Source organism: Eubalaena glacialis, chromosome 11, assembly GCF_028564815.1.
Source record: "Eubalaena glacialis isolate mEubGla1 chromosome 11, mEubGla1.1.hap2.+ XY, whole genome shotgun sequence".
In the NCBI taxonomy this organism is placed as follows: Eukaryota; Metazoa; Chordata; class Mammalia; order Artiodactyla; family Balaenidae; genus Eubalaena; species Eubalaena glacialis.
In genome coordinates, this window is record NC_083726.1 from 21,831,347 (window position 1) to 21,858,742 (window position 27,396).

At 37.0% G+C, this 27,396-nt stretch overlaps 3 protein-coding genes across 3 annotated transcripts in view; 2 read left to right on the top strand and 1 right to left on the bottom strand.

Moving 5' to 3' along the window:
* SCYL2 (SCY1 like pseudokinase 2) overlaps positions 1–11,334 on the bottom strand; it is a 56,380-nt gene extending 45,046 nt beyond the window's left edge. Inside the window, exon 1 of the mRNA XM_061204223.1 lies at positions 11,091–11,334. The gene's annotated coding sequence lies outside the window, so the exon portion shown is untranslated. The remainder of the gene's footprint in view (positions 1–11,090) is intronic.
* Positions 10,464–11,295, top strand: LOC133101637 (basic proline-rich protein-like). Its single transcript, XM_061206637.1, has 2 exons — positions 10,464–10,533; positions 10,724–11,295. The coding sequence occupies exons 1-2, from the start codon at positions 10,464–10,466 to the stop codon at positions 11,293–11,295; spliced, it is 642 nt and encodes a 213-aa protein (XP_061062620.1).
* A 120-nt stretch (positions 11,335–11,454) lies between the features above and the next one.
* On the top strand, positions 11,455–24,284 carry DEPDC4 (DEP domain containing 4). The gene is made up of 7 exons (XM_061205379.1): positions 11,455–11,578; positions 13,754–14,165; positions 14,736–14,881; positions 20,904–21,081; positions 23,049–23,275; positions 23,889–24,031; positions 24,123–24,284. The coding sequence occupies exons 1-7, from the start codon at positions 11,455–11,457 to the stop codon at positions 24,282–24,284; spliced, it is 1,392 nt and encodes a 463-aa protein (XP_061061362.1).
* Positions 24,285–27,396: the final 3,112 nt, after the last annotated feature.

Sequence of the window (27,396 nt, forward strand, 5' to 3'; positions counted from 1 at the left end):
AGAAGTAAAACTATGATAAAACAAACCAAGGATAAGAGAGGGGAAATGGAGGGGGCTTCCCTGGTGGCGCAGTGGTTAAGAACCCGCCTGCCAATGCAGGGGACATGGGTTCGAGCCCTGGTCTGGGAAGATCCCACATGCCACAGAGCAACTGGGCCCGTATGCCACAATTACTGAGCCCGCACTCTGGAGCCTGCAAGCCACAACTACTGAGCCCATGTGCCACAACTACTGAAGCCCGCGCACCTAGAGCCCATGCTCCGCAACAAGAGAAGCCACTGCAATGAGAAGCCCGCGCGCCGCAACAAAGAGTAGCCCCTGCTCGCCACAACTAGAGAAAGCCTGTGCACAGCAACGAAGACCCAATGCAGCCAAAAATAAATAAATTTATAAAAAAAAAAAGGGGGGGAAATGGAAGTATATTTTTGAAATATTCTTATATGTGAGGTAGTATAACATCATTTGAAGGTAGACTGTGGCATGTTAAAGACATATTATAAACCCTAGAGTAATAACTAAAATAATCAAGAGACAAAGCTAAAAAGCCAACAATGGAAATAAAATGGAATCCTAAAGTAAACTGAATTAATAAAAAAAAGTAGGAAAAGAAGAAAGGAACAAAGAACAAATGTGAAAAACAGAAAATAAATAGCAAGATAATAAATTTGAATCCAACCATATAAATAACTACATTAAATGTAAATGATTTAAAATTCCAGTTAAATGGCTGAGACTATCAAACCAGATTAGAAAAGCAAGACCCAACCATATGCTGTTTATAAGAAACCCACTTTAAACACACTTTACAAGAGGATTTAAAACTAAAAAAATGTGAAAATATACAAGCTAGAGTGGCTATATTAATAACAGGCAGAACAGGCTTCAAGACAAAGAGGGACACTTCATAATGACAGAGTTATCAATCTCAAGAAGACATAACAATCCTAAATGTGTACACACTAAATAAAAGAGTTGCAAAATAAATGCAGCAAAAACTGACAGAATTGAAAGAAGAAATAGACAAATCCACAAGTGTAGTTGGAGACTTCATGGGTCCCTTCTCAGTAGCAAATGGACAGAGAGACCAAGTAGACAGAAAATCAATAAGGACGTAGAAGACTTGAACAACACTATCAAATAACCTGACCTAAAACACCACTCTACAAAAGCAGAATGCGTTTTGTTTTCATATGTACATGGACTATTCACTAAGATAGACTATATGCTGGGCCATAAAACAAGTCTCAAAATACTTAAAACTACTGAAATAATACAAAATATGTTCATTGACCACAATGAAATTAAGCTAGAAGTCAGTGATAGATAAATATCTAGAAAAATGCAAATATCTGGAAATTAAACAATACTTCTAAATACCCAAGGGCTAAAAAAGAAATCACAGAGAAAATTTTTAAATATTTTGAAGTGAATGAAAATGAAAAATCTGTGGTATGTAGGCAAAGCAGTACCTCATAGGAAATTTATAGCTTTAAATGTTTATTAAAAAAAAAATCCAAAATCAATGGTATAAGCTTCTACCTTAGGAAGCTAGGAAAAAAAGAGAAAATTATACTCAAAATAAGTAGAAAGAAGGAAATAAAGAGTAGAAATCAATGGAACGACTGAATTTAATGTAATTTAATACTCTATTTAATAGAAAAATGAAAAAGAAAAATCAATGAAGCCACACACTTTTTTTTTTTTAAAGATAAACCTCTAGCTAAATTAAGAAAACTTTTAAAAACACAAATGACCAATATCAGAAATAGAAGAAATCCTATGGATGCTAATCCTATATAGAGCCTATAGATTCTAAATCAATCAGATATTATATTATGGATGATCTTATGCCAGCCAATTAATTCAACAACTTGGATAAAGTGAAAAAATTCCTTGGAAGGTACAACTACCATAACTGAAGAGAAAGTCAGAATAATCCTACTTAAAAGAAATGCAATTCATAACTACAACTCTCACCACAAAGAAAACTCCAGGCTCGGATGGGTTCACTGCTGAATATTATCAAACATTTAAGGAAGAAATAATTCCAGGTCCATATAAGCTCTTTCAGAAAACAGAAGACAATAGAACACTTTCTTATTCTATAGTCAGTATCACCCTGATACCAACACCAAATAATGACACAAGAAAACTTCATATCAATATACATCATCAACAGGTAAAAATCCTCAACAAAACATTAGCACATCCAACAAATCCAACCCCACAATCAAGTGGAATTTATCTCAGGAATGCATTGATTTAACACTCAAAAACAAATCCACGTCATTCACCATATTAACTGAATAATGGGTAATAGAAAATATATGATCATCTCAGTAAAGGCAGAAAAAAATTTTTGACAAAATTCAATACTCATTCACAATAAAAACTCTCAGCAAACTAAGAACAGAAAGGAACTTCCTCAACCCTGATAAATGGCACCTTTGAATACCTATAGCTAATATCACATTTAAAGGTAAGAGATTAATCACTTTCTCCCTAAATTAGGGAACAAAGTAAGGATACCTACTTTTACCACTTCTATTCAGTATTCTAATGGAGGTCCTAGCCAAATCAAAAAAGAAAACAAAGTAAAAGACATTCATACTGGGAAGGAAGAAGTAAAATTCTTTATTCTCAACAACATGATCATGTACAGAGAAAGTCAGAAGTAATCCACAAAAAAGCTACTGGAAGTAATATGTGAGTTTAGCACGATGGCAGAATACAAAAACAATACTTTTTTAAAAAAAGACTATTCTTACATTCTAGAAACAGACAACTGTACACTGAAATTTCAAAAATACCATTTTTAAGGGAGGAGTGGCCAAGATGGTGGAGTAGAAGGAACCTAAGCTTACCTCCTCTCTTGAGCACACCAAAATCACAACAATCTGCACAACCATCGTTGAAAACGACTGAAACCTACCCAAAAAGATCCTCTCAACTAAAGACATAAAGACAGAACCATGAGACTGGTAAGAGGGGCAGACTCATGACATAATCAAATCTCATACCACCCTGGGGGGGCGACCCACAAACTGGAGAAAAATTATATTACCAAGGTTCTCCCACAGGAGTGAGAGTTCTGAGCACCACATCAGCTCCCCAGCCCAGGGCTCTGGCACTGGGAAGAGAAGCCCCCAGAGCATCTGGCTTTGAAGGCGAGCAGGGCTCAACTGCAGGAGCTCCACAGGACTGAGGGAAACAGAGACTTCACTCTTAAAGGATGCACACAGGGACTTCCCTGGTGGTGCAGTGGTTAAGAATCCGCCTGCCAATGCAGGGGACATGGGTTCAATCCCTGGTCCAGGGAGATCCCACATGCCACAGAGCAACTAAGCCTGTGCACCACAACTACTGAGCCTGTGCTCTAGAGCCCATGCACCACAACTACTGAGCCCATGCGCTGCAACTACTGAAGCCCGCATGCTCTGGGGCCCACGTGCCGCAACTACTGAGCCTGCGTGCTGCTACTACTGAAGCCCACATGCCTAGAGCCCGTGCTCTGCAACAAGAGAAGCCACCACAGTGAGAAGCCCGTGCACCGCAATAAAGAGTAGCTCCCACTCACTGCAACTAGAGAAAAAAAAAAAAGCCACTAAAAAAAAAAAATTAAGAAACTAAAAAAATTTGACTTGCAAAGAAAGTAAAAAATGTAAAGGACAAATATTGATGCAAATAAACACAATAAACACGGCAAATTTTAAAAAATACCATTTCAAGGACGTGAAGTACCTATGGATAAATCTGACAAGACACAAAGACTTGTACAATGAAAATAACAAAAATTTCTGCAAAAAACTGAAGATGACTTAAAAACTTGTACAGGAAATGGAAGACTCAATATTGTTAAGGTGTCAATTTTCCCCATCAATCTATAGACTCAGTGCAGTCCAATCAGAATCCCAGAGGCTTCTGTAGAAAGAAACTGACAAGCTGTTAAAATGTTACTCTGAGAACAGGTCCACTAGATTGTTTAAGGGTCCATGGCACAGAAAGAGGTTTAAAGTCCTATCACTCTTCAAACCTTCACCTGCCATGTGTATTCTTTCCAAAAATTGATTTGCCTAAGAACAAGTCTGTGTCCTGCAAATTTTCCTTAACCAACTCTTTTTTCACAGTTTTCTCCCACTTGACCAAAGTAAAATATTTTTCTCAGCCATCCCAGTCTTGTTATAGGGTATTCCCCTGGGTATAAAAATCTTTGGCAGGCATGCCAAAAGGAAAAATGCAATTTGAGAATACATTAATCCTGAAAGTCTCTTAAGAGTAAAGCAAAAAGAAGTTTGGTAAGAAATTTTGAAGAGGGTTGTGCTTTATTTCTTAACAGCAAAACCCCATGCCTTATCTGTCAGAGAATTACAATTAAGAAACAAGATAGTCGTCACAGGGGTGTATAGGAACAAGTTTATTTATTTCAATTAATAAGCAAAAAATCCAAGGTTTTGATAAAAGTAAACCATAATCATAATATACCACAATCTAGAAATCAGATACTTTGTAATTATCTAAACCCTTGACAAAAAAATTCAGATGCCATCAACTTAAAACACAAAAAGAAGTACAACGTCTTACAAAATTATTTAGAGAATACACGAGCAAAAATATTTGGAAGGCCACTGGGCTAAGGTAGCACTAGTTTGTGTCCTATTTTCTCAGTTAATTAAATTATATTCATATAATTTACTTTCTATTAAAGATTTGAACTATCTGTAAATAGAAATAAAAATTCACTTTCCTTTTTTAATTTAATGCTGCATTTCTGTAAGCAGTTAGAAAATGTTGCTACTGGCATTACGAAAACATTCATTGCCATGCCAAGTTGTTCTCTATGAACATCTGCTGCTGATTTTGAGGGGGAGGTGGAAGAGACATAAAAACGCTATTTAAAATCTACATATACTTTCCTCTAACTCTGCCTGAGTAGCTACATATTACATGCCATGCACTTGCCATACACTGGAAATATAGATGTAAATGGAAACATGTCTGATCTTTAGGGACTCAGTCCAGTAGCAGACTCAGACCTGCAAAGATTTATAGCAATTAACTAGAGGTATGAATGTACCATGCTTTGGGAACATGAAGATCGGCTCAAAAATGAAGTGTTTTTTGTAAATCAATTATACTCCAATTTAAAAAAAAAAAAGTGTTTTTCAGGTAGGAGAAAAGGGAAGGAGCTTCCAGAAAGAAGGATTACTATGTGCCAAGACATGGAGGGAAGACTATACATGATGTGATTTGAAAACTAGAAATAGTTCAGTATGAAAACAAAGGGTATTTTCAGAGTTAATAGTCAAATTTGAGATGCCTATCCATCACCCAGAGTCAACACTGGTGTACACAAGGTAGAAATAGACATGGAAATTAATCCGGTGAATTATTTAATATTTATTGAGCACCCACTATGTACCTGATACCACATAAGAAACTGGGGAAGAAAGAAGTAAAGGAAAAATAAGGCATAAAGAGCTTACCATCAAAGGTAAGAGACAGAGAATTAAACCAACCACAGCATTATTATCCTACAGTAATAAAATGCTACAGAATATACATACACAGATGCTATAAGAACAAAAAGAAGAGGAACAGACAGAAGAAAGTTTCCCCAAAACAGCAAAACCATAGATGTCTTTAAAGGGGAGGAGGAGTGAACTAGATAGATAGAGAATGGGACAAGTGTAGGAGTAAAAACTAGCAGTTCGGATAAAAACTGGAGGAAAAGAGAGAAGTATGGCAAAGGAGACTTAGAAAAGCCAGGTTACCAAGGGCATTAAGTAGTAAGAAACCAAGCTATGATAAGCCACAGATAGGTTTCAGACATGAGTAAAATGATCAATCACTCCATCATGCAAAGTGAAAGATATACTAGGGGTGGAAGTAGGGAATATGACACGACTGAAGAGAGTGTCAATTTGTACTTCAGGAATTTTATACATACATAATTCAGAATGTATATAGGCGAAAAAACAAAAACAAAACAAACAAAAAAAACAAAACAAAGGAAAGGACACTTGGAAATAGGAATAGGGAAGATAGGAAAGAGACAATAGGTGGAGAGGGTGTTTTAAAGGTGTTAGTTACATGGATATTTACTTTATAATTACATATTAAACTTCATTATGCATTTTAATGTATCATATATCAAATTTTAAACAAACTTTAAAAGAGGGAGAGGTTGCTGAATTAAGGAAATAGCAGTAAGGAAGTAGAGGAAAGGAAAAATTAAGAAAAGTTAGAACTAAGAGAACTTGGTGACCAACTAGATAATTAGATAATGGAAAGAGACAAAACTAGGAATCCCAATCAAGTCTCTCATTTCAGAGTCTAGGCGGAGGATGAAGCCATTTACCAAGGCAAGGCTATAGGAGACAATTGCTTGTTTCGTGGGAGGAAAAACTCAATTTTGGACATGTTAAAGTTGAGTTGCCTGAATGACATTAATATGCATATATAGCTAGGAGGCTTTTAGATATGCAGGCCAAAAACTTAGAAAAAAATGTCTCAGCTGAAAATAAAAATGTGGGCACCATGAGCTTAAAGCAGTATAGTAGTTAAGACTATGGGCTTGAAAAAGGTTACCCAAGGAGACCAAAAAAGAATAAGTATATCACGAGAGTAACAGAAGGCTACTTTGACGAATGGAGAAAAGAAAAAAAAAAAAAAGAATAAATATATCATGAGAGTAACAGAAGGCTAAGGACAAAATGAAATGAATGAGTTTATGAAATAAGATCTGAGCTTAAATGAGATTTTGAATTATTGGCAATAGCTTTTTGACATGTAAGAAACCTAGAGACCAAATATATTTTCTTAAAATCATAGCTTTTCAAATTTCACTTGATTAATGAATAAAGAAGTCTTACTTCTCTAAGACAAAATTATAAGTGATAGAAATATTTATTCATATAAGTGATTGTCCCTTGTACACCATTTAGTAGAATTCACTTGAAATTCAATATTCCCCTTGTAAATCCCAGCCAAAATAAGATTTGGGGCAGCTTCAGTATGATCCCAAGATTATATCTCCCTACCATCTGATTCAGCCATCACTCGGCTTTTACTAAAACCAGTAGATGAATCTGTTCATACTAGATTTTACATGCACCTGGCAGAAGGTGAGTTGGGTATTCGGCACCTGATGGCAGGTGGCTGAAAGGAACTGGCAATTCTTTCAGTTCTGCCTACTCATAAACTCTAGATATAGCAGGATAAAATAAAACTTCGTGAATTTTCAAGTAGCAAAACTGCAAAAAGTCCCTTTTTCTACTTCCCCAAGGTTAAAATATTCTTTTATTAGTAATTTGATTAGTAATTTGAACAATAAGTAGAATTAGCTTGCATTTTTTGTTGGAAACACCGTAATGCAAATAAAAAGGTTACTGTAATTACATCTGATAATGAAATTATGTTTAGTAACTGTTAGTTACAGCGACTAGACTTTCAACAAGTACAAAATAATACACATTGACTACAAAAAACAACACAAAAAACTACAAATGAATTCAAAATAGTTTTAGTCCTTAAAGAGGTACAAGGGTCTGAGAATTTAAAAATACCACTTATATAGTCATTTGTACAAATACTCATAAAATTTTATAATTTGAAATAAGAATTACATTAACATGACAAATAATTTTGACAAAATGCTTCATAAAACTTGGTAAAAATTTTGTACCTATACTCCTATATGCAGTGCTTATCTGTTTATATCTAAGATGGTCCTGAGATATACTTTTGAAATACGTGTTTTTTTTCTTGTAGGGGGGCTTATAGACTACTAAAAGTTTTTAAAAGATACAGTTTTTAAAAAATGGTTAAAAACATTCTTTGGCCTATACAGAAACCATGTTTAATTTTACTCAGGAAACAAAGATTGTACCAGCTCAATACAATCATTCTCTTTACAACTACAGAAGGTATCTAATTATTATAAGTTGAGCTAGAACAGATTACTTCAGGGGACACACCTGATTTAAGAAACAAAAAACTAAGAAGGCTTAGCAACGTACAGTGAAGCACACATCCATTCAACAAACTGCTGGGTACAGAAGAGGTGGAAAACACCATGCTAAGGTACAGTAGGAGAAACAAGAAGTAAAACATTGTTTCTATCATTAAGTTTGTATACAATAAGATTTTAAAAGCAGAATGAGAGGTTATAAGGCAACATATACTTAAATATCAAACTACTAATTTGAACAATAAGTAAAATTTGAGGAGAGATTACATCCAACTCTTTAGAAGGCACTTCCAGCCCATGAACTTAGTATAGCTTTTACTACAGGAAGTCAACCAGATACTTGGAAATTATTGAAATTAAAAAAAAGTAGCAACAGCACTGGGGTGGCAGTGTCTCACTATCCAGCTCCTCTAGCCAGAGAAAGAGGAAAAGGAATAACTGGGTAGGAAATTAGATGAAATGATCACTAAGGTCACTTACCTAGGACTACAGTTCTTCCTTGATTTAAGAGCATATAAAATCTGAAACACAGCGTAGTACAATGTATGAAAACTGAAACTCATAAAGCACTGAAGTGTTGTCTAAAACAATGGTTTTCAAACTCCAAGGCAATGATTTTGAAACTCTGGTGAACATCTAAAAACATCTAATAACATCTAAATGACTGGGTAACTTGTTAAAACATACAGATGTCTATGTACTATCTCAAACCTTTGGAATCAGAATCCATAAATGTGCAGTCAAGGCATTTATATTTTGAGCAGTTCCCCAGGTGATTCTGATGCACAGTGAATTATATAATTAAGCACACAATCTTCAGTGGCAACAAAACCTGGGTTCAAATGCCAGATACAAGCACTATGACCACCAACTAGCCTCCCTAACACTAATTCCAATCTTTCTAAAGAGGGAATTGCCACCCATTCCTCAAGTGACTGTTGTGAGGATTAAAGATGATACACAGAAAATGCTTAGTACAATTCCTGGCACATTTAGTAAGCAGTCAATGAATTTTCATTTAAAAAACATTTATTAAGCACTTACACAGTATCAGGAGATTAGGGAAATCTCATTAATTTATTAAGTATTAATAAGCATGGCAACTTTGCAATGGTGTCATGAGAACATATAATTAGGGGAATCTATCGTAATCAGGAAAGTCTTCCCTGATATGAGCTGAATGATGAGCAGGCATTAACTGAATGAAAAGGAAAGGAAGAGAATTTCCAGGCAAAGGATGCATCATAATCAAAAGCCATATACCTGAAGCAGAACAGAAAGAACAGAGTGACTAGGAGGAGAAAAGAATGCCAGAAGGCGCTGTGGAGATGAGGTTGCAAAGGTAATTAAGAGGGACCTAAACAGCCTGTTAAATATTTTAGTTGCGCTTAAAAACAGTGAAGAGTTTTAAACATGGAGATGATGTGATTAGATCTACATTTTGAAAAAGTCACTCAGTCTGGTGTGGAAAACTACAGAGGGAGCCACAGTAAATGCAGGTAGACCCTAATTAGGAGACCATAAATACTTCAAATGAGAAACGATGGTGGCTGGAACTAGAGTACTAGTATGAAGACCAGGAGTATACAGACTCAAGAGATATTCAAAGAGGCAAAATCAAGAGACTTCAAGAGAGACTGATATGATGCCTGAGAGACAGGAAGTTGTCAAATCTCTACTGCTATAGAAAGGGATGGATGATGAAGCTAGTCACTTGAGTCAAACACAGTAAGAGGACCTCTTTTTCTTGGGGGATAAGTCATGAATTTCAAACATGTGAGTATGAGTAGTTATTCCCAAGTATGGGGTTGATTTTTACAGAAATATTCCAGTGTATGTAAGTACAATGTGCTTCTATTTATTTTATTGGGTGTTTATGGATCTTAGAGACAAGGTTTCTGCATGTGTGTTAAGTGGATCGGAACAGAATGAAGGTCCTTCCTTTAGGTTCCGTTCCTTTAGAGTCCCCCGAAAGTGTCTTTTATGACTACAGTTTAATAGTGTCTCAAGAATTCTATTTATACACTCAGCTGATAAATTATTTTAAAACTTTTTAAAAATTAATATTTAAACCAAAAAATAAGAAGCCCAACGAAAAAAGGCCTGCAAAGTCCAAAAGGAAGCTTCAATCACCTGACTTTCAAGCTGTTACCAGAACAGGACCGGTTTTACAGTGACAGGTTGGTTTGGAGCATTAACCTTAGACTATATTAATTTTCCAGAATGGAGAGGCTTGCGAATGCGACTTAGAAAACTTCTTACTCATTGAATCCAATTTGTAAAGAAAAGTCATACAGATGATTCCTGACTTTGATCTACAAAAATACTAGTTTGCAACTTACAATTGTAAGTCACTACTGACATAGTGCTTTTAAGTCGCTTGAGTCTGGAGTCTCAGGAAGACTGTTATGGGAGTTGACGTGACAATATTGGTCCCCTTCATAACTGATCATAGGTTATGTATTCAGTCGGATCCCAAGTTCTTGCAAGCCTCATGGGTCTCAACCTTCTTCCATCCTTTCTCTCCCGCTTAGAAAAACAGGAGTGCAGGAGCCTCGGAGCGGGTATTTAACAAAACACCTGCCCCACCCACCTCACAAACAATAACCTTCCATTCCAGAACTAAAGCTACTGTTAGAAAAGGACGCCGGGCAGTAGGGCCCTAGATGGTAACCCAGGTTATCAGAGGCGGACCTCAGAACTGAGGAGACCTGTTCTCACCCACTGCCGGAGTAGTGTCCAATTTCCCAAAAGGGAACCAAGATCTCCACCACGGAAACCCGAACTCCCGAGCCGGAGGCGGGGGCCCTCCCTCCAGCAGATGGCTCCAGCCCGGGGTCTCCAGTCGCTTCCAGGCCTCTTCGGGAGACTCGGGCCTCCCAGATCCGCTCCCCGGAGCTCGCCGCCCCCCGAGCCCGGCTTCGCGCGGGCGCCCACAGCCCCGCCGGCCCCGCCTGCAGCCGGCAGGCCCGTCACCAGGCAACAGTCGCCAGCCCCGGGGACCTTGGGAGGCCTACCCCGGGCGCGGGTCCTTCCCCATTCCTTCTCGCTGCCTGGGGAGCCCAAGCGAGAGCGCGGCCGGTGAAGGAGGTCGTTCTGTGCCCGTGGGGGGGTCACTCACCTCTTCCCCTTCTCCCCCGGGAGGGGCGGTGCTGGGGCTCTTTTCCCCCGCCCCCCCAAACGCCTCCTGGCTGCTCCTGCTCAGCCCCGGCGCCTGGCCACTGCCGCCGGCTTACTCCATAGCCTCTCACACTCGCGCGGCCTCAAAGGCTGGAACCGGAGGAGGGAAGGGGGAGGGGAGGGGAGGGACTGGGGAGGAAGAGTAAGGGAGGGGGAAGAAGACCGAAAAGACCAGCCGGCCTGGGCATGACGTCACTTCCGGCTTGTTCGGAAGGGGCGGGGCCTGGACGTCTTTGGCCTCCGCCTCCCGAGACCAGGGTGGGGGTGGGGTTACGGGCCGGGGGAGGAGCCCGGCGGACGAGCTTATGGCGGTTCTTTTGACTCCGCGGTTCCGTAGCCTTGGCAGCCAGAGCCAGCTTCCCGGCCCAGGGCGGAGCGTGTCGAGTTTCGTGAGCCCTAGAGATGTTTTCTGCCGGAAAAGGAGGACAGGTACCCCTTTAGATCCTAACCAAATGTGCACCGAAGCGGGGGACGGCTGAGGGGAACGGGCGTTTTGGACTTTGCGCCTCAGGCCTCTGGGTCCCGCCCCTTTCCTGGACCCGCCCCTTTCCCGGCCCACCTGCTCTCTCAGTCCCGCTGAGGACGGGCACTGGGCTTTTTCAGGAGCTACTCTCCTTGGGGAGTCCTGGAAAGCGGTGCTTCTCAAACTTTAATAAACACACAGATCATTTGGGAACTTTGTTAAAATGCAGTTTGGATTCAAGAGTAGGGTCTGATATTCTGCGTTTCTAATAAGTTCCCAGATGATGCCACTGCTGCTGGTCAGCGGGCTACACTTAGAACAACAAGGGGTTAAAAGTACTAGATGGCAAGTCCTTGAGCACGAGGACTATTTCTTTAACCTAGCCTACTTGTTTAATGACGCTTAGAGAGGCAGATGGAAAATACCCTTGTCTCCTCCGCTCATAGGCTCCTAGCTTTATCCACCCTACCCTACCCTAACCCAGTCCCTACTCCCTCCTCAACCCCTCCCCTTTTCCACTCCTCACCCTCCACGCCCTACTCCTGTCTATGCACTGTCCACAGTGTCTCGGGCCAATAGTTCAAGGACAGACAGACAGACAGCTTCTGTTACAGAAGGCATTTGAAGGTGATGGGCTTTTATTTCTGCCCTAAACATCAGACCATTATGTAAAGTTGGACATCTTGTTTCCAGTTATTCATAGTCAGAGGAAGAAAGAGCTTAAATTCTCAGATTCTAACAACAACAACGAAAATCTAGAAACAACATTCTAGATGTTTCAACCTATTCCCTTATCTTATTAAAAAAATTTTAATAAAAATTTACTGGGGTAGAGGGGAATGAGCAGTGATTGCTAACTGTATGGGTTTCTTTTTTTTTTTATTAATGTTTATTGAAGTATAGTTGCTTTCCAATGTTGTGTTAGTTTCTACTGTACAGCAAAATGAATCAGCTATACATATACATATATCCCCTCTTTTTTGGATTTCCTTCCCATTTAGGTCACCACAGTGCAATAAGTAGAGTTCCCTGTGCTATACAGTATACTCTCATTAGTTATCTATTTTATACATAGTATCAAGAGTGTATATGTGTGTATGGGTTTCTTTTTGAAGTGATCAAATGGTCTGGAGTTAGATAATAGAGATAGCTGCACAGCTTTGTGAATGTACCTAAAAACCATTGAATTGTACGCTTTAAAAGGGTGAATTTTGTGGAATGTGAATTATATCTCAATTTTAAAATTTTACTGTCTCCAATTAATTGAAAAAATTATATATGTACATTATAAAAACTGGAAATATGTATACTAAAAAGTGAGTATCCTTTCATTACACCTATTTCCTAAAGGTTACTTTGAGGTTTATCCTTCCAGACTTTTCTATTTACATATATTTGTATGTAGGTTGGGAATTCATTTTTACGTAACTAGAGTGATAGTATATAAATTGTTCTACCCAACCTCATTGGTTTTTTGTTTTTACTACTTAATGAAATCCTTCCATGCTATAAATGTCATTCTTCCTAATGGCTGCTTAATATCCTATAATAAGGCTATTCCATAATTTACTTAACTATTCCCCAGGCACTGGACATTTTCATTGTGTTCAGATTTTCATTATTCCTCACAAACTTTTATTTTTCAAGAAGAACAGCTGGCAGATAAATTGATTAGTTTTTTCAGCTCCTTGCCATAGATTTCTTTCATGCAATGCTTGTCATTGTTCAAAAAGGCAAAAAGAAGAAAGGAAAAGCAGAGTCTGGTGAAGCCACATCTCTGTAATAATCAAGACTCCAATGTGTGTGTACATTCCTTTTAAATGTAGCCTGAAATAATATTCTTCAAGACTAAGTCTAGCTAGTTATTAAGCATGTAACATTAGGATGTATAAATTCACATAGTAGTATATTTCATGTCAGTAAAGCAAGTTCCTAGGTTTACTCTGATTTTATTGGCAGACGAACATGTGCAAACTTAGTAAACATTATAGTTTACACAAGATGGGAAGAGAAGAAACTTAAGAAAGGCATTGTTAGCAGATATGCCATAAAAAAGCATAAGGTTGCCAAAACAAAAAAACTTACGTATTTTTGTGTAATCTAAATTTGTTAGAAACATATGTTTAATTTTTTTTTTTCAGGATGCTCTGGTCCTTTTCAAGCTACTCAGCTATGGGATGGTATTATTCACTCCCTTCAGACTCAAGTGGAAATAAAAAGAAGGAGGCATCATTTACGAACATACAAAGACTGTTTTACTGGTTCTGATGCTGTTGATGTAGTACTGAGTCATCTTATGCAAAATATGTGCCTGAGTAGTAATGATATCTCTCGTCTTAAAGGAGTTCGTCTTTGTCAAGTTCTAATGAACCATAAAGTATTTGAACCAGTAGGAATGAAGCTATTCAAAAACGAAAAGGAATTGGAATTTGAGGATTCAAACAATAGTCTCTACAGGTTTCTAGGGAATAAATCATCTTATGTTTTTTGCAAAAGAAAAAAGGATTCTGAGACTGGGTTAAATGATGAAATAAAAGCAAAGGAATCTTTAAGGTTAGTGTTAACCAAGATACTGTAATATATTGTTTTTAGTCGCTGGCAGAACAGTCTTCATTGAACAAACCTTGAATATTATGCTTTCTGTTTTTTTCAGAAGTCAATAAAAGAAATAGCCATGTAAAAATTAATCTTTTCTGCATTTGCTCTAAAACTGTTATGGAGGACATGATCACATAAATATTTCAGAATTTGTACCAGGAAAAACTTTATCTCCTCTGATGAATTATATGCTTCCTAATTTTTGAAACATGACTTAGCCAAAGTAGATAAAGCCAAAGTTATGGAAACGAAACTAGAGCAAAAATTTTCTACTCTGTTACAGCAGCCATGATAACCTTAGAATTAACATATATTGTTTTCTGTTTATTTACAATCCTAACATCCTCTTCTGGTGATATTCTGTTATTTAATACATTTATTACTTGTATCTTTTATTGTAAGCTGCCTGACATCCTTTTTGGAAATAGGAAATGTATAAATAAGTTTTAATAAGTAAATTAAAATGCATATTTGAAATTTTGGTCCTGTATGTAATGGAAAAATTCACATGTTATTTCTTAACAGACCAGAAGGCAAAGTGATTTCAAATCCTCTAGCACAAGAGATTGGTGAGGAAAGAATTGAGGAACTTATTGATACAATGAGTGGGACTCTGGCTTTACCTCCAAACATCACAGTTGACAAACCTGTTCTTCCACTTTCAAAAGAAGGTAATTTCAGTTTTCATTATTTTTTTCTGAACTTTGTAAGAAGAGCTGACTTTTTAAAATAGACCTTACTTTTTGGAACAGTTTTAGGTTCACAGAAAAATTGGACAGAAAGTACAGAGAGTTCCCATGTGCCCCCTGCCCCCCACACATACCAAGCCTCCCCCACTGTCAACCTCCTGCACTGGAGTGGTTATTTGTTATAATCCATGGACCTACATTGATATATCATTATCACCCAAAGCCCACGATTTACATTAGTGTTCACTCTTGGTGGTGTATATTATGTGGGTTTTGACAAATGTATGATGACTGTATCCACCATTATAGTATCATACAGAATAGTTTCACTGCCCTGAAAATGCTCTGTACTTCCCCTGTTCCTCCTTCCCTCCCTATTACCCCCCTGGCAACCACTGATCTTTTTACTGTCTCCAAGAACTGACTTTTCAGATACAATAGAAGTAGTGTGTTTGGCGTACTGACTCTCTACTCCTCTCCCCGTAAGAGTTTCCTTCTACATAGTGATTGCATCAGACAAGACAGGTGAGGCCATGTAGATCCAATAACATTGAGTGTATTTTTTTTACAATGACCATGATCAGATTAACTGGAGGTACTACAGTCCTTACTACCAGAAAAAAAACATGCAAACTCATTACCAGTCCTTATTATTTATAATGCAAGACCATCTTCTTATGAGCATATCCTTTGCCCATTGTATAAGCTCCTCCCAAACATCTCCCTACTCTTTGCCTTTCAGAACAAACTAGCTAGGCTACCTATTGCTCTAATTCTCTTTACCATTTACTTCATCTACTTGTGGTTTTGTCCTTATAAGGCAACTTAACAGTTGAAAGAAGAGCCCCATACCCAGGGCAATTAGGAGGGATGCATGCACAATTCATTAACGGTTACACGCTTTACTGCATGCGGTCAAACCATGATAGAAGTAAGACAAGCATGATTTGCACACTGGAGGAGCAAAGGTTATCAACAATAACTAGGATAAGTGTGATAAGGGAAATGCACGGTGCCCAAAGAAAGGGTGCAGAGTGAGAAAAGAAGAGGGATTAGAAGAAGACTCCGAGAAAGATTAATATTTAGAGGATAGGCTGAGGAAGAGGAGCCAACAAAAGTTCAGTTTTTACCTATTACAAATGAAAAAGAAAAACTTGTCTTATCATTTTCCCGCGAGGATATAGGGTACTTCTAGAAATTTCTAACTAAAAATGGATATAATTTATCAGTAAAGATGCTCATAAAAGTAATTTTCATTTATTGGGCCTTTCTCTGGGCCAGGCAATTTGTTATGCATTTTATATTTATTGTCTGTAATTTTACAACAGCCCTGTAAAGTGAGGGGTAAAACTTCTGTTTTATAGTTTGGGAAACTGAGACTCAGAAGGATAAATAAATAAATAAGACATGGTAGGGAAGGAAAGCTGGCACTCTTATGTACTTTTTTAAACATTTTAATTTTTATCTTTGTTATACATGCACATAATATAAAACATTCAAATAGTCCTACAGGTCTTGTTACCAAAAAACAATAATTCCCTACCCTTCTCATCTCATCCATTTCCCCCTCTCCAGAGACAACCATTTACAATTCGTATAAATTGTAATTCATGTGTGTTGTAAGTGTATCTCACGTCTCTAAATGTCATGCTTATACTGCTACTTCATGCTTTTTCAGTTTTAGGGACATCTAGTAATTTTCTACAAAGGAAAACAGGGTTTTAGGCCTCTTTCCTTTCTTGCATCTATCTCCCAAACTCTTTAAATGATACATATACTTTTATATACTCTTATGAGTAACATATTTAACAAAAAGATGTTAGGTGAAAACAGGAATTTCTTTAGTTTTAAGACTATTGTGTTTAGCCAGAGATTTTAAACAGTAAGTCACACAACAATAACTATTAAGTTTTGCTTTTTAAAAAAGGAGTTTTTTGTTTTTTGGTTTTTTTGGCCACACTGTGCATCTTGCAGTATCTTAGTTCCCCCACCAGGGATTGAACCCAGGCCACAGCAGTGAAAGCACCGAGTCCTAACCACTGGACCACCAAGGAATTCCCTAAAAAAGGAGATTTTATGTTAAAACAAAAATCAGCCAAGTCTTGGAACCACTGCTTTACTTTAGACTTAATTTAGTTTATATTGTTTATTTTATAGACAAGGAAACTGAGACTCAGAGAAGTTAGATAATTTGCCAAGTTTCCACAGTTAACTAATGGCATCAAGATTCAGACCTAGATTTCCATACTCTTACCCAGTGTTTTATCATTATTGTTGCAACAAGGTATTGTAAATTATAAAATGGGTACAACTGAAGTTATGTTTAGTTGGTATGTTTGCTCTTTGTTGCAACTGAATGTGTCAGCCTTCAGAACAGAGGAACACAAAAAACTATTTTAGTTGTTCTCTCTAATAAAACATAGTTTTGAGAGACGTAGTCTTTAATAAATTACTAATAGGAAATCTCTTTATGTTCAAAAGTCTTCAATCTGCTAGGGTAGGTTTTTTGTTTGTTTGTTTTTTGTTTTGTAAAAAGGCTTGCAAAAGAGAATTAACTTTAAAATTGGCTGGTTGTTCTTGTACTTAATGAGTTAAAAAAAGTCAACTTTTTTGGAATTTACGTTTTCATACCAAAACTTTTTGGAGAAAGTGCATTTGGAAGTGTCTCTAAACTCTAACAAATCAGGCATGAAAGGAGTATTTGTTGTTGTTATTATCCACTGAAATCTGATTCTTCTGTGATCCTCAAGCACAAAAACAACCCCCTCAGATATAAAACTATCTGGTTTTATAAGATTAAATAATTAGCTGGCCAACAAGAAAATTTAAGCCACTTTCTATTTGGAAAAATATGGCTGGTTAAAGGTATGCAGTTGGCAACACACCTATATACATTTCAGCCAAGAAATAAAAGTATGGAGTTTCTCTTTTTTTTTTAGAAAGGTCATTTCTTAATTCCCAAAGAACTGAGAAACCAACTTCACTTGAATTGAGTTGAAAAATCTGCCAGCAGTGGTAAAGCAATGCAGTCCCAGGACTGCAGGCTTTTTGCAAATTTGTATGACTAGTAGAGTTAAGGTGAACCACCTTTGCTGAGATTTGTTTATTTTTTACAGGTGTTTCTTACTGATAATATAATGACTAATATTTTTGAAATATATGTGTGTTGTTTTAGAAATGTGAGGGGTTCTAAAGGTGCAGAACCTCTCCCTCACCTCACCTCTGTGGGGTAGGTCTCAGGGGAATGCCAATATCAGCTGGAGCAATTCCACTATTAATCTGTTTTACCTGACTTCCAGAGGAATATGTTTGTTCAAAGGTTTCCTCAGCTGAAACAAAGTTTGATTCCTACTGAACACACTGTACTTCTCCCACCAAAACATTTACACACTGAATGAAATTGCCTGTTTACGTGTCTTTATTTCCCACGGGAGTGTGAGGTACTTAGACAGGGACAGTCCTTACCTTGTTCACTGTTGTATCCCTGTTGAATGGCCCAGTGCTTAGCTGTTGGAAGGTTACATTTAGTGGATGAATGGCTCACAGACAGCCTCCTCCTTTTATAAATATTTTCTTTTTATTTATGTGTCTATACACATACACTCATGTACATATATGTGCATATGTGCATGCATGTGTGTTTGTGTGTGTGTGTGTGTAGGCTATGCTAAACGCTGGATGGATTGTATGCTCTTCAAATGTAGAGTCTATCCCCTTGGATCCCCTTCACTCAGCACAGTGATCATTGAGTATGAAGTGCTCCATTAAGATGACGGTGGTGGCTATATGTGTTGCCACAGTATCCTTCTTGAGTCTAATTTCCTCACACAGAGCTAGCTATTCTATTTATCAGCTCTGCACTTGGCTAGTATGTTCTAGACATGCACATTTCTCTGCTCCCTCACCTTCAGGTCTTTGCTCAAATATCATCTTCCCAATGATAATTCCCAAACATCTTATTTAAAATTGCAACACTAACCCCCTCATGTAGTCTAATCTCCTTTTTGGCTTAATTTCTCTCCATAACACTTACTATTATAAAACTTAGCTGACACACCACATATTTCACTTTTTGTTTGTTTGTTTATTTATTGCCTGCCTCCTTCTCCCCACTAGAATATAAGCTCCATTAAGGCCAGGATTTTGCCTGTTTTGGTTACCACTATATCCCTGGAACCTAGAACAGTGCCTAATACAAAACAGGTCTCAATAAATATTTGTTGAGTAAATGAATGTTCTGTCTTGATGCTATTGCTAAGAATAGTCTTTTTTCCACTTTTGGATGTATTCATAATATATCTATTCATACTTCTTGGTGACTTGATAAAATTTGCCTTCATCCATTTCATATGTGGCTATCCTTACCTCCTTACATAGGGTGTGGCTGCTGAAGGGCCACTATTTTTATATATGTATCTTTTTCTAGCACCTGGTTCAGTGCTGTGACCAAAGGTTGGTATTGACAAATGTGGACTGATTGATTAGAGGCTACTTATGATCTCAAGTCTTTACTAAAAGATTGTTAATTTGATTTATTTGGGGCCAATAACTCAGAAGTAGTAAACTCAGATGCCTTTAGGAGCCAGGCAGATTGGAGAGCAGGTGAGTACTTCATTTTCAAAAGTGTAGGAAAAATTGTTGTTTTGCTTGAAATGTAGGGCCCTCTTGGCTATTTTTCCTTTTCCCACTTAAGGAAGAGATATAACTATAGGGAAATTAATTTCTACTGTAACAAAACCAACAGGACAATACCATGAAAATGGTAGCTGACACTCAACTTCACTGTTTGGGATACAGTAGGAAGTGGTGGGGTTTGTGGTGAGCTGGAAATGACATGCCAATGCAAATAGGGTAGCCACTAATTCATATCAGCTAACTTTGGTCAGGCATTAATTCAAGCCCAGTGTCATGAGATTTTAAGATTTTTTTTTCTTATTTATTTATTTGTTTGTTTATTTTTGCTGCGTTGGGTCTTTGTTGCTGCGTGCGGGCTTTCTCTAGTTGTGAACGGGGGTCTGCTCTTCGTTGTGGTGCGCAGGCTTCTCATTGCGGTGGCTTCTCTTGTTGCGGAGCACGGGCTCTAGGTGCGCGGGCTTCAGTAGTTGTGGCACACGGGCTCAGTAGTTGTAGTTCACAGGCTCTAGAGCACAGGCTTCAGTAGTTGTGGCGCACGGGCTTAGTTGCTACGCGGCATGTGGGATCTTCTCGGACCAGGGCTCGAACCCGTTTCTCCTGCACTGGTGGGTGGATTCTTAACCACTGCGCCACCAGGGAAGCCTTCTTAAGATATTTTTAAAGAGAAGCATGAAACCCAGAATTTTATATGAAATCTCCCATTTTTATACAAGTGAATTCTATTCAAAATACTTTATAACCAAACAAATCATGACTATGGTCCAAATTTAATATGTAGGCTACTGGCAGTAAAGCTCCACAAGAGATTTACTGTAGCTGTTGCTTTTGTAATTTTGTTTCATTTAAAGGAAAAACAAAATATTAATGATGATCTGATAATTAGGATAATGAAAAACTTTATTAACTCTTAACATGAATGACCAGAAACCCAAGTTAAAATTAACCTAATACTGTATTTTTATTTAAAAGCAATTTAACTACAATTATCTCTGCTTTGAATAAAATTATAAATAATTAGTAATCTCATTCTCTCCAATCATCAAAATAATTTATAAGCAGGACCAGTAGTTTTTTTTTATATCTGGAATTAACCTATTGATCACCTTAAAAGCAAGATAATATCACTTTATAATTAGCCAGAAAATAAAATCAATATGGCTCATAACCCTGATGTCTATTTAAAGGTCAATCTTGAAAAGAAAAATTGTAATTTAGCAAATTTAAATTATCCTAACAAATTAATCCATTATATTATGTAGCTTTTCTGTTGTATTACTAGAAATGGAATAACTCTATGATACTGGTTGAATATGTATATGTTATTTATTAGTATGATAGTTATATTATTTTTCTTTCTAAGCTGTGGAAGATGTTTGGAAACAGCAAACATTGCTACGTATTCTTCAACTGATTCACATTCCATTCTTAGAAAATATTTTGGAGCCTCCAGTTAAAACACAAAATCTCCAATTAAGTAAAGAGGAAGATCTTGTTATCTCAAACACTTGCCTCGACAGAGAGGTTATTCCAAGCTTATGTCTACTTGAGTGAGTGACCATTTTTATTGTCAATTTATAACTAAAATGTTCTTTCATATATTTTGCCGTTGGTATTTTAAGGTGTGAGAACATATTCATATGTATGAGCAGACACCATCATTGATTTAAAAATTAATCACTGTGAATTCTCATTTGATCTAAAATAGAAAGTCACTGGTTATGACCGGTGAGAAGATTATTGGAAATCTGAGTGGTTTCATTCATATGAGTTCAGTCATGATTTGTCAATCATTCTTTCCCTGCACCAGCCCTGAGTGTTTTTTTCAAAGTTCTATTATTTCCGTTTTATAACCGTAAAGTAACAAACATCATGGTTTCTACCAGTTTATTTATTCCTGCTTTAAGAGAATCCTCAGTCTAGTAGGGGAGACATTCATGAAACAAAACATTACAGTCCAATGAAATAAGCCCTATCATAAATCAGTTGCTAGGAACCATAAGTATAAGACCTTGGGTACTGTTGAGATTCCAGCAAAGAGAACTGATATGATGCTTTCTCCCACATGGGCCAAACAAGAAAAGAACATCAGACTTCAAACCTGAGAACCAGAAAGCTTCAGATCCTACAAAGAGCTTGATGATCAGAGACCTGTGAACCCACTTAGATAGTCAACCATTGTCCTGTTTGCACATGACATGTTTGCTCCTAATTCAACAGGCCGAGAAAGACCCAGCAAATGAGTCTTCCCCAGCCCCTGAGTCAGGGAGAATATAGGGACACCAGCAAAGAAACAGGATTTCTTTAGATGCCTCTGCAGGAAACAGACAGCAGCCAGTCAGCTTTTATGAGCTTCCAAGTGGAAAGTGTAGGTTATCTGCAAGAGAAATGCAATCCAACTGTCATTAATTTTTTCATCTGCAACACTAGGAGCTAGAAGATAATAAGTCACACATGTTAGGCAATATATTCCATTCAACAGGGCTTGGTGGGGGTGGGGAGAAAAAAGGAAATAGAAGGGGAAAGAGAAGAGGAGGGACGAAGGAAAGATATTTGAGGATCACCAAGAATTCATAGAATATATCACTCAGGAACCCCCTCCTAGAAAAATATTTGAGGAAAGATTTTAATCTGACTACAAAGAAATAACCAGAACCCCAAGGTGGAGACAGATGAAGAGGAAAGGAAATATTGGTAGGCAATGAACTTTGGTCTGTGCGCTCTCACTATTTTCTCTTCTCCCTAATTTTGTACCCACATATGTGCATGCATACAAACACACATGTACACACAACATATTCGAAGTTGATATGGTAAGACTGTGTGAGAATGTACAAAATATAAGTGCTAAATAAGATATCAAAAAAGAAGGACATAGTATTAAGGGAAATTATGATAAATACTAACCTATCTCAGCAAAACCTGGGGGTGGGGAAGGTGGAGGAGAAGGGGGAATTAAAGGCCTTCCAAAATCATCACTGAAGGGAGGGAGGAGTGAAAGGATCCTACGTTGCTTATCTTATTGAGTTGCTTATCTTATTGAGGTCGGGAGATAAAAAAGGGGAAAACAGTGTGTGGTGGGATAAACAGTGCATCTTAATGGGGGAAATATTTGGTATCTTATTTTCAAATAGTGATAGAACCATATGCACCTAATGATCAGAGTGGGAAAGGGGAGAGGAAACACCAGTGGAATGGAACAGTACAGATGAACTCCTCTGAACAAAATTTAACAAAGTTAGAAACAACTAATGAAAAGGTGGCCCACAAATATTTTAATTCCTTGAAAGTAAAGGTACAGAAAGGTGTGGTGGTATGTGGTGAGGAGAAAAGCTATTCCCTCTCATTTACTCCTTCAGTCATCCAGCAAAAATTATTAAAAAGATTCTCAACACTAGTTTCTTCTTTAGATTTGGTTAATTATAAACTAGATTTTATTGTTTTATCAAACAATGTTTTAGGCAGTTAAATGGAAACGTTAACCATTGATTTATTTTATTTTGTTTTTTACCTCCAGGATTGATAACTGGCTTAATGCAGCAATTGAATGCTTGGAATATTTCCCTGACCAGTTAATAGTTACTGTCAGCCAGCAGTTAGTACAAAACAGAAATGAAGAGACAAGATTGAATACACAGAAGAAGTTACTCTTTGATGTCATAGTAAAATATTATAATCAAGAGAGAGATTGCTTATTAACTGATGAGTATTTTGATATTCATTCAGGAATTATTGAACTTTTAGGTAAGAGATGTTTAAACTTCAGTTTTTTTGCATAATCTTTTTAAATAATACAAGTTGCAGAAAATTTTATATATTATATGAGTATTGCATTTTAATATTTTTCTTCTATGATGTCAAAGTACTTCATGGAGTCTTTTTTCAATTCACTTGGCCTGCCATGTAAATTGTACTATCAAATGTAATACTGTAGTATAGCAATTAGATCTAAGGTAATTCTATCACAGGGACATTCTAAGAAACATTTTGATATAGTACTAGAGGATTAGAGAACTGAGGTATCTGGAAATATTGTATTAATTTGGTGACCTTTTAGCAAAATAAAAATTGAGTGACACATCATGTCTCTTTTTTAGCTCTGTAGGTGGCCATGTAATTTCATGTTAAAAACAAATTACTGTTTGACAATGCTGGAAATAATTATGCAGGTGTTTGGCATATTATATAGATAATTTCCTGTGTGTTTGAAATATTTCCTAATAAAAACTTTCAAGTGTAAAAAAGAATCTGCAAACCAAATACAGTATCATAGCATTTTAATTGACTGTTACGTACTATAATCTCGGTGTTTTTTTTTTTGTCCCTTGCTTTGTCTTCTTTGTAACCCATGTAACAGAAAATGAGAAAAGAACAGAAGCACTTGAAGCAACACAACTATATCTAAGATTGTTGTTGCCCAACGTTAGAGAAGAATTACGACGGCTACTCACTTTTATGGTGATTGCATCAGAACCCAATGCCTACAAATTACAAAAACAGGTGAAAAAAATTGCAATAACACTTTTACAATCTTCTGCTATTTTTTTTGAATAAAAATGATTCAAGTTAATGTTACTCTTTCTGTTTACAGTTTGATAACAAAACGGTGGTCCTGAAAACTCTTGCCAAAGCAGTTTTGCAATCCAAATCATTATTAAGAGTACGGGCAGAACAACTAGTCTTGTTTCTACTGGAGTTCCACTCTGAGCTCTTCAAGGTATCTGGCATTTTGCCTGGGCACATTTATTACTAAGCTACTTGTGTCAGACAAAAGGCAAATCATTCACTTAATAAATAATTTACTGAGTACCTATAATGTACAAAGTTTGAAGGAATGCTCTTTCCCCACACCCGCTAAAGAGAAGAAAGGAGAATTAAAACAGTGTTGATATTTGCAAGTATATTGATTAATTTCTTCAACCTATTTCTCTGTGCCAGACACTGTTTTAGGTGCTTGGAATACATTAGCAAACAAAAGACAAGAATGCAGGCCCTTGAGGAGCTTATATCCAAGTGAGGAACCCAGACAGTAAAAAAAAAAATACACACAATAAATCATCATCATATAGTTTGCTAGAAGGCAATAAATGCAATAGAAAAAAAAGAGCAGTTTAAGGGGATTTTGGGGAGCCACGGTGGGGGTTAGTAGGAGCTTACACTATTAAACAGCGTGGCCAAGGTTGGGCTCACTGAGAAAATGAGATTTGAGCAGAGACTGGAAGGGGGAGGAGTCAACCAAATGGCCATGAGGGTGGGGGTAAGTGGTTTGGAGCAGAGAAAATGGTTCCTAGAGCAGAGGCCTTGAAGGTGATGCATGCCTGGGTGCTGAGGAACAGCAAGGAAGTGGTGAGCAGGTGGGAGAGTGTTGTGAGATGAGGTGAGAGATATGGGGGCCCATGTAGGCCACTGGAGAGACTTTGCTTCTCTTTGGAATAAAATGGGGAATCATGAAAGGTTTTGATCACAACGGTGGCCTCATTTGACTGATATTTATGAAAATAACTCTGGCTTTTGTGTTGAGAACAGATTATGGAGGGGCAAAGGTAGAAGCAGGAGAACATTTTAGGAGGCTGTTGTAATAACCTGGGCAAGAGATATGGTGACTTGAAACAGAGGAGTAGCAAATAAGTTAGTAAGACATTGTCAGACTGTTGATATATTTTGAAATGTCTTAGAAAAAGATTATTTCTTAGCCTCACTAGTATATTTTAATTCCAGACAGTGTTACTTTTAGTGGCATTATTTCTCCAAAGCCTCTATAAAGAATTGTTCCCTTCTTAATTTTTTTGTGTAAAAAATTTATCTCATGTCATTAGAAACATATTGGTTTGAATTTTGTGGCAGTTCTTTCAATATTAACTGAAGTTACTTTTCCATTATTTTAGAGAAAAAGTTGGTACTAAGTGTATACAGTAGAAGCAGTCCCCCATTTATGAATTTTGAATGAAATATATTCTAAAAGCTCATTTAAAAGTCAGTTGTTAAAAAAAAAAAAAAAAAAAAAAAAAAAAAAAAAAAAGTCAGTTGTTAGGACCCGTATATATGCTGTCTACAAGAGACCCACTTCAGACCTAGGGACACATACAGACTGAAAGTGAGGGGATGGAAAAAGATATTCCATGCAAATGGAAATCAAAAGAAAGCTGGAGTAGCAATTCTCATATCAGACAAAATAGACTTTAAAATAAAGACTATTACAAGAGACAAAGAAGGACACTACATAATGATCAAGGGATTGACCCAAGAAGAAGATATAACAATTGTAAATATTTATGCACCCAGCGTAGCAGCACCTCAATACATAAAGCAAATGCTAACAGCCATAAAAGGGGAAATTGACAGTAACACAACCATAGTAGGGGACTTTAACACCCCACTTTCACCAATGGACAGATCATCCAAAATGAAAATAAATAAGGAAACACAAGCTTTAAATGATACAATAAACAAGATGGACTTAATTGATATTTATAGGACATTCCATCCAAAAACAACAGAATACACTTTCTTCTCAAGTGCTCATGGAACATTCTCCAGGATAGATCATATCTTGGGTCACAAATCAAGCCTTGATAAATTTAAGAAAATTGAAATAGTATCAAGTATCTTTTCCAAAAACAACACAATGAGACTAGATATCAATTACAGGAAAAAAATCTGTAAAAAATATGAACACATGGAAGCTAAACAATATGCTACTAAATAACCAAGAGATCACTGAAGAAATCAAAGAGGAAATCAAAAAATACCTAGAAACAAACGACAATGAAAACACGGCAACCCAAAACCTCTGGGATGCAGCAAAAGCAGTTCTAAGAGGGAAGTTTATAGCAATACAGTCCTACCTCAAGAAACAAGAAAAATCTGAAATAAACAACCTAACCTTACACTGAAAGCAATTAGAGAAAGAAGAACAAAAAAACCCCAAAGTCAGCAGAAGGAAATAAATCATAAAGATCAGATCAGAAATAAATGAAAAAGAAACAAAGGAAACGATAGCAAAGATCAAAACTAAAAGCTAGTTCTTTGAGAAGATAAACAAAATTGATAAACCATTAGCCACACTCATCAAGAAAAAAAGGGAGAAGACTCAAATCAATAGAATTACAAATGAAAAAGGAGAAGTAACAACTGACACTGCAGAAATACAAAGGATCTTGAGAGATTACTACAAGCAACTATATGCCAATAAAATGGACAACCTGGAAGAAATGGACAAATTCTTAGGAAAGCACAACATTCTGAGACTGAACCAGGAAGAAATAGAAAATATAAACAGACCAATCACAAGCACTGAAACTGAGACTGTGATTAAAAATCTTCCAACAAACAAAAGTCCAGGATCAGATGGCTTCACAGGCAAATTCTATCAAACATTTAGAGAAGAGCTAACACCCATCGTTCTCAAACTCTTCCAAAAAATTGCAGAGGAAGGAACACTCCCAAACTCATTCTACGAGGCCACCATCACCCTGATACCAAAACCAGACAAAGATGTCACAAAGAAAGAAAACTACAGGCCAATATCACTGATGAACATAGATACAAAAATCCTCAACAAAATACTAGCAAACAGAAGCCAACAGCACATAAAAAGGATCATACACCATGATCAAGTGGGGTTTATCCCATAAATGCAAGGATTCTTCAATATATGCAAATCAATCAATGTGATAAACCATAGTAACAAGCTGAAGGAGAAAAACCATATGATCATCTCAATAGATGCAGAAAAAGCTTTCAACAAAATTCAACACCCATTTATGATAAAAACCCTCCAGAAGGGGGCATAGAGGGAACTTACCTCAACATACTAAAAGCCATATATGACAAACCCACAGCCAACATTGTTCTCAATGGTGAAA

Bases quoted from the DNA above. Each gene is read 5' to 3' on its own strand.
- LOC133101637 (XM_061206637.1), top strand. From the start codon at position 10,464: ATGGGTCTCAACCTTCTTCCATCCTTTCTCTCCCGCTTAGAAAAACAG. The intron at 10,534-10,723 runs GTATTTAACAAA...ATTTCCCAAAAG, and splicing joins GTGCAGGAGCCTCGGAGCGG to GGAACCAAGATCTCCACCAC.
- DEPDC4 (XM_061205379.1), top strand. From the start codon at position 11,455: ATGGCGGTTCTTTTGACTCCGCGGTTCCGTAGCCTTGGCAGCCAGAGC. The intron at 14,166-14,735 runs GTTAGTGTTAAC...ATTTCTTAACAG, and splicing joins AAAGCAAAGGAATCTTTAAG to ACCAGAAGGCAAAGTGATTT. The intron at 14,882-20,903 runs GTAATTTCAGTT...AAGCTGTGGAAG, and splicing joins TCTTCCACTTTCAAAAGAAG to ATGTTTGGAAACAGCAAACA.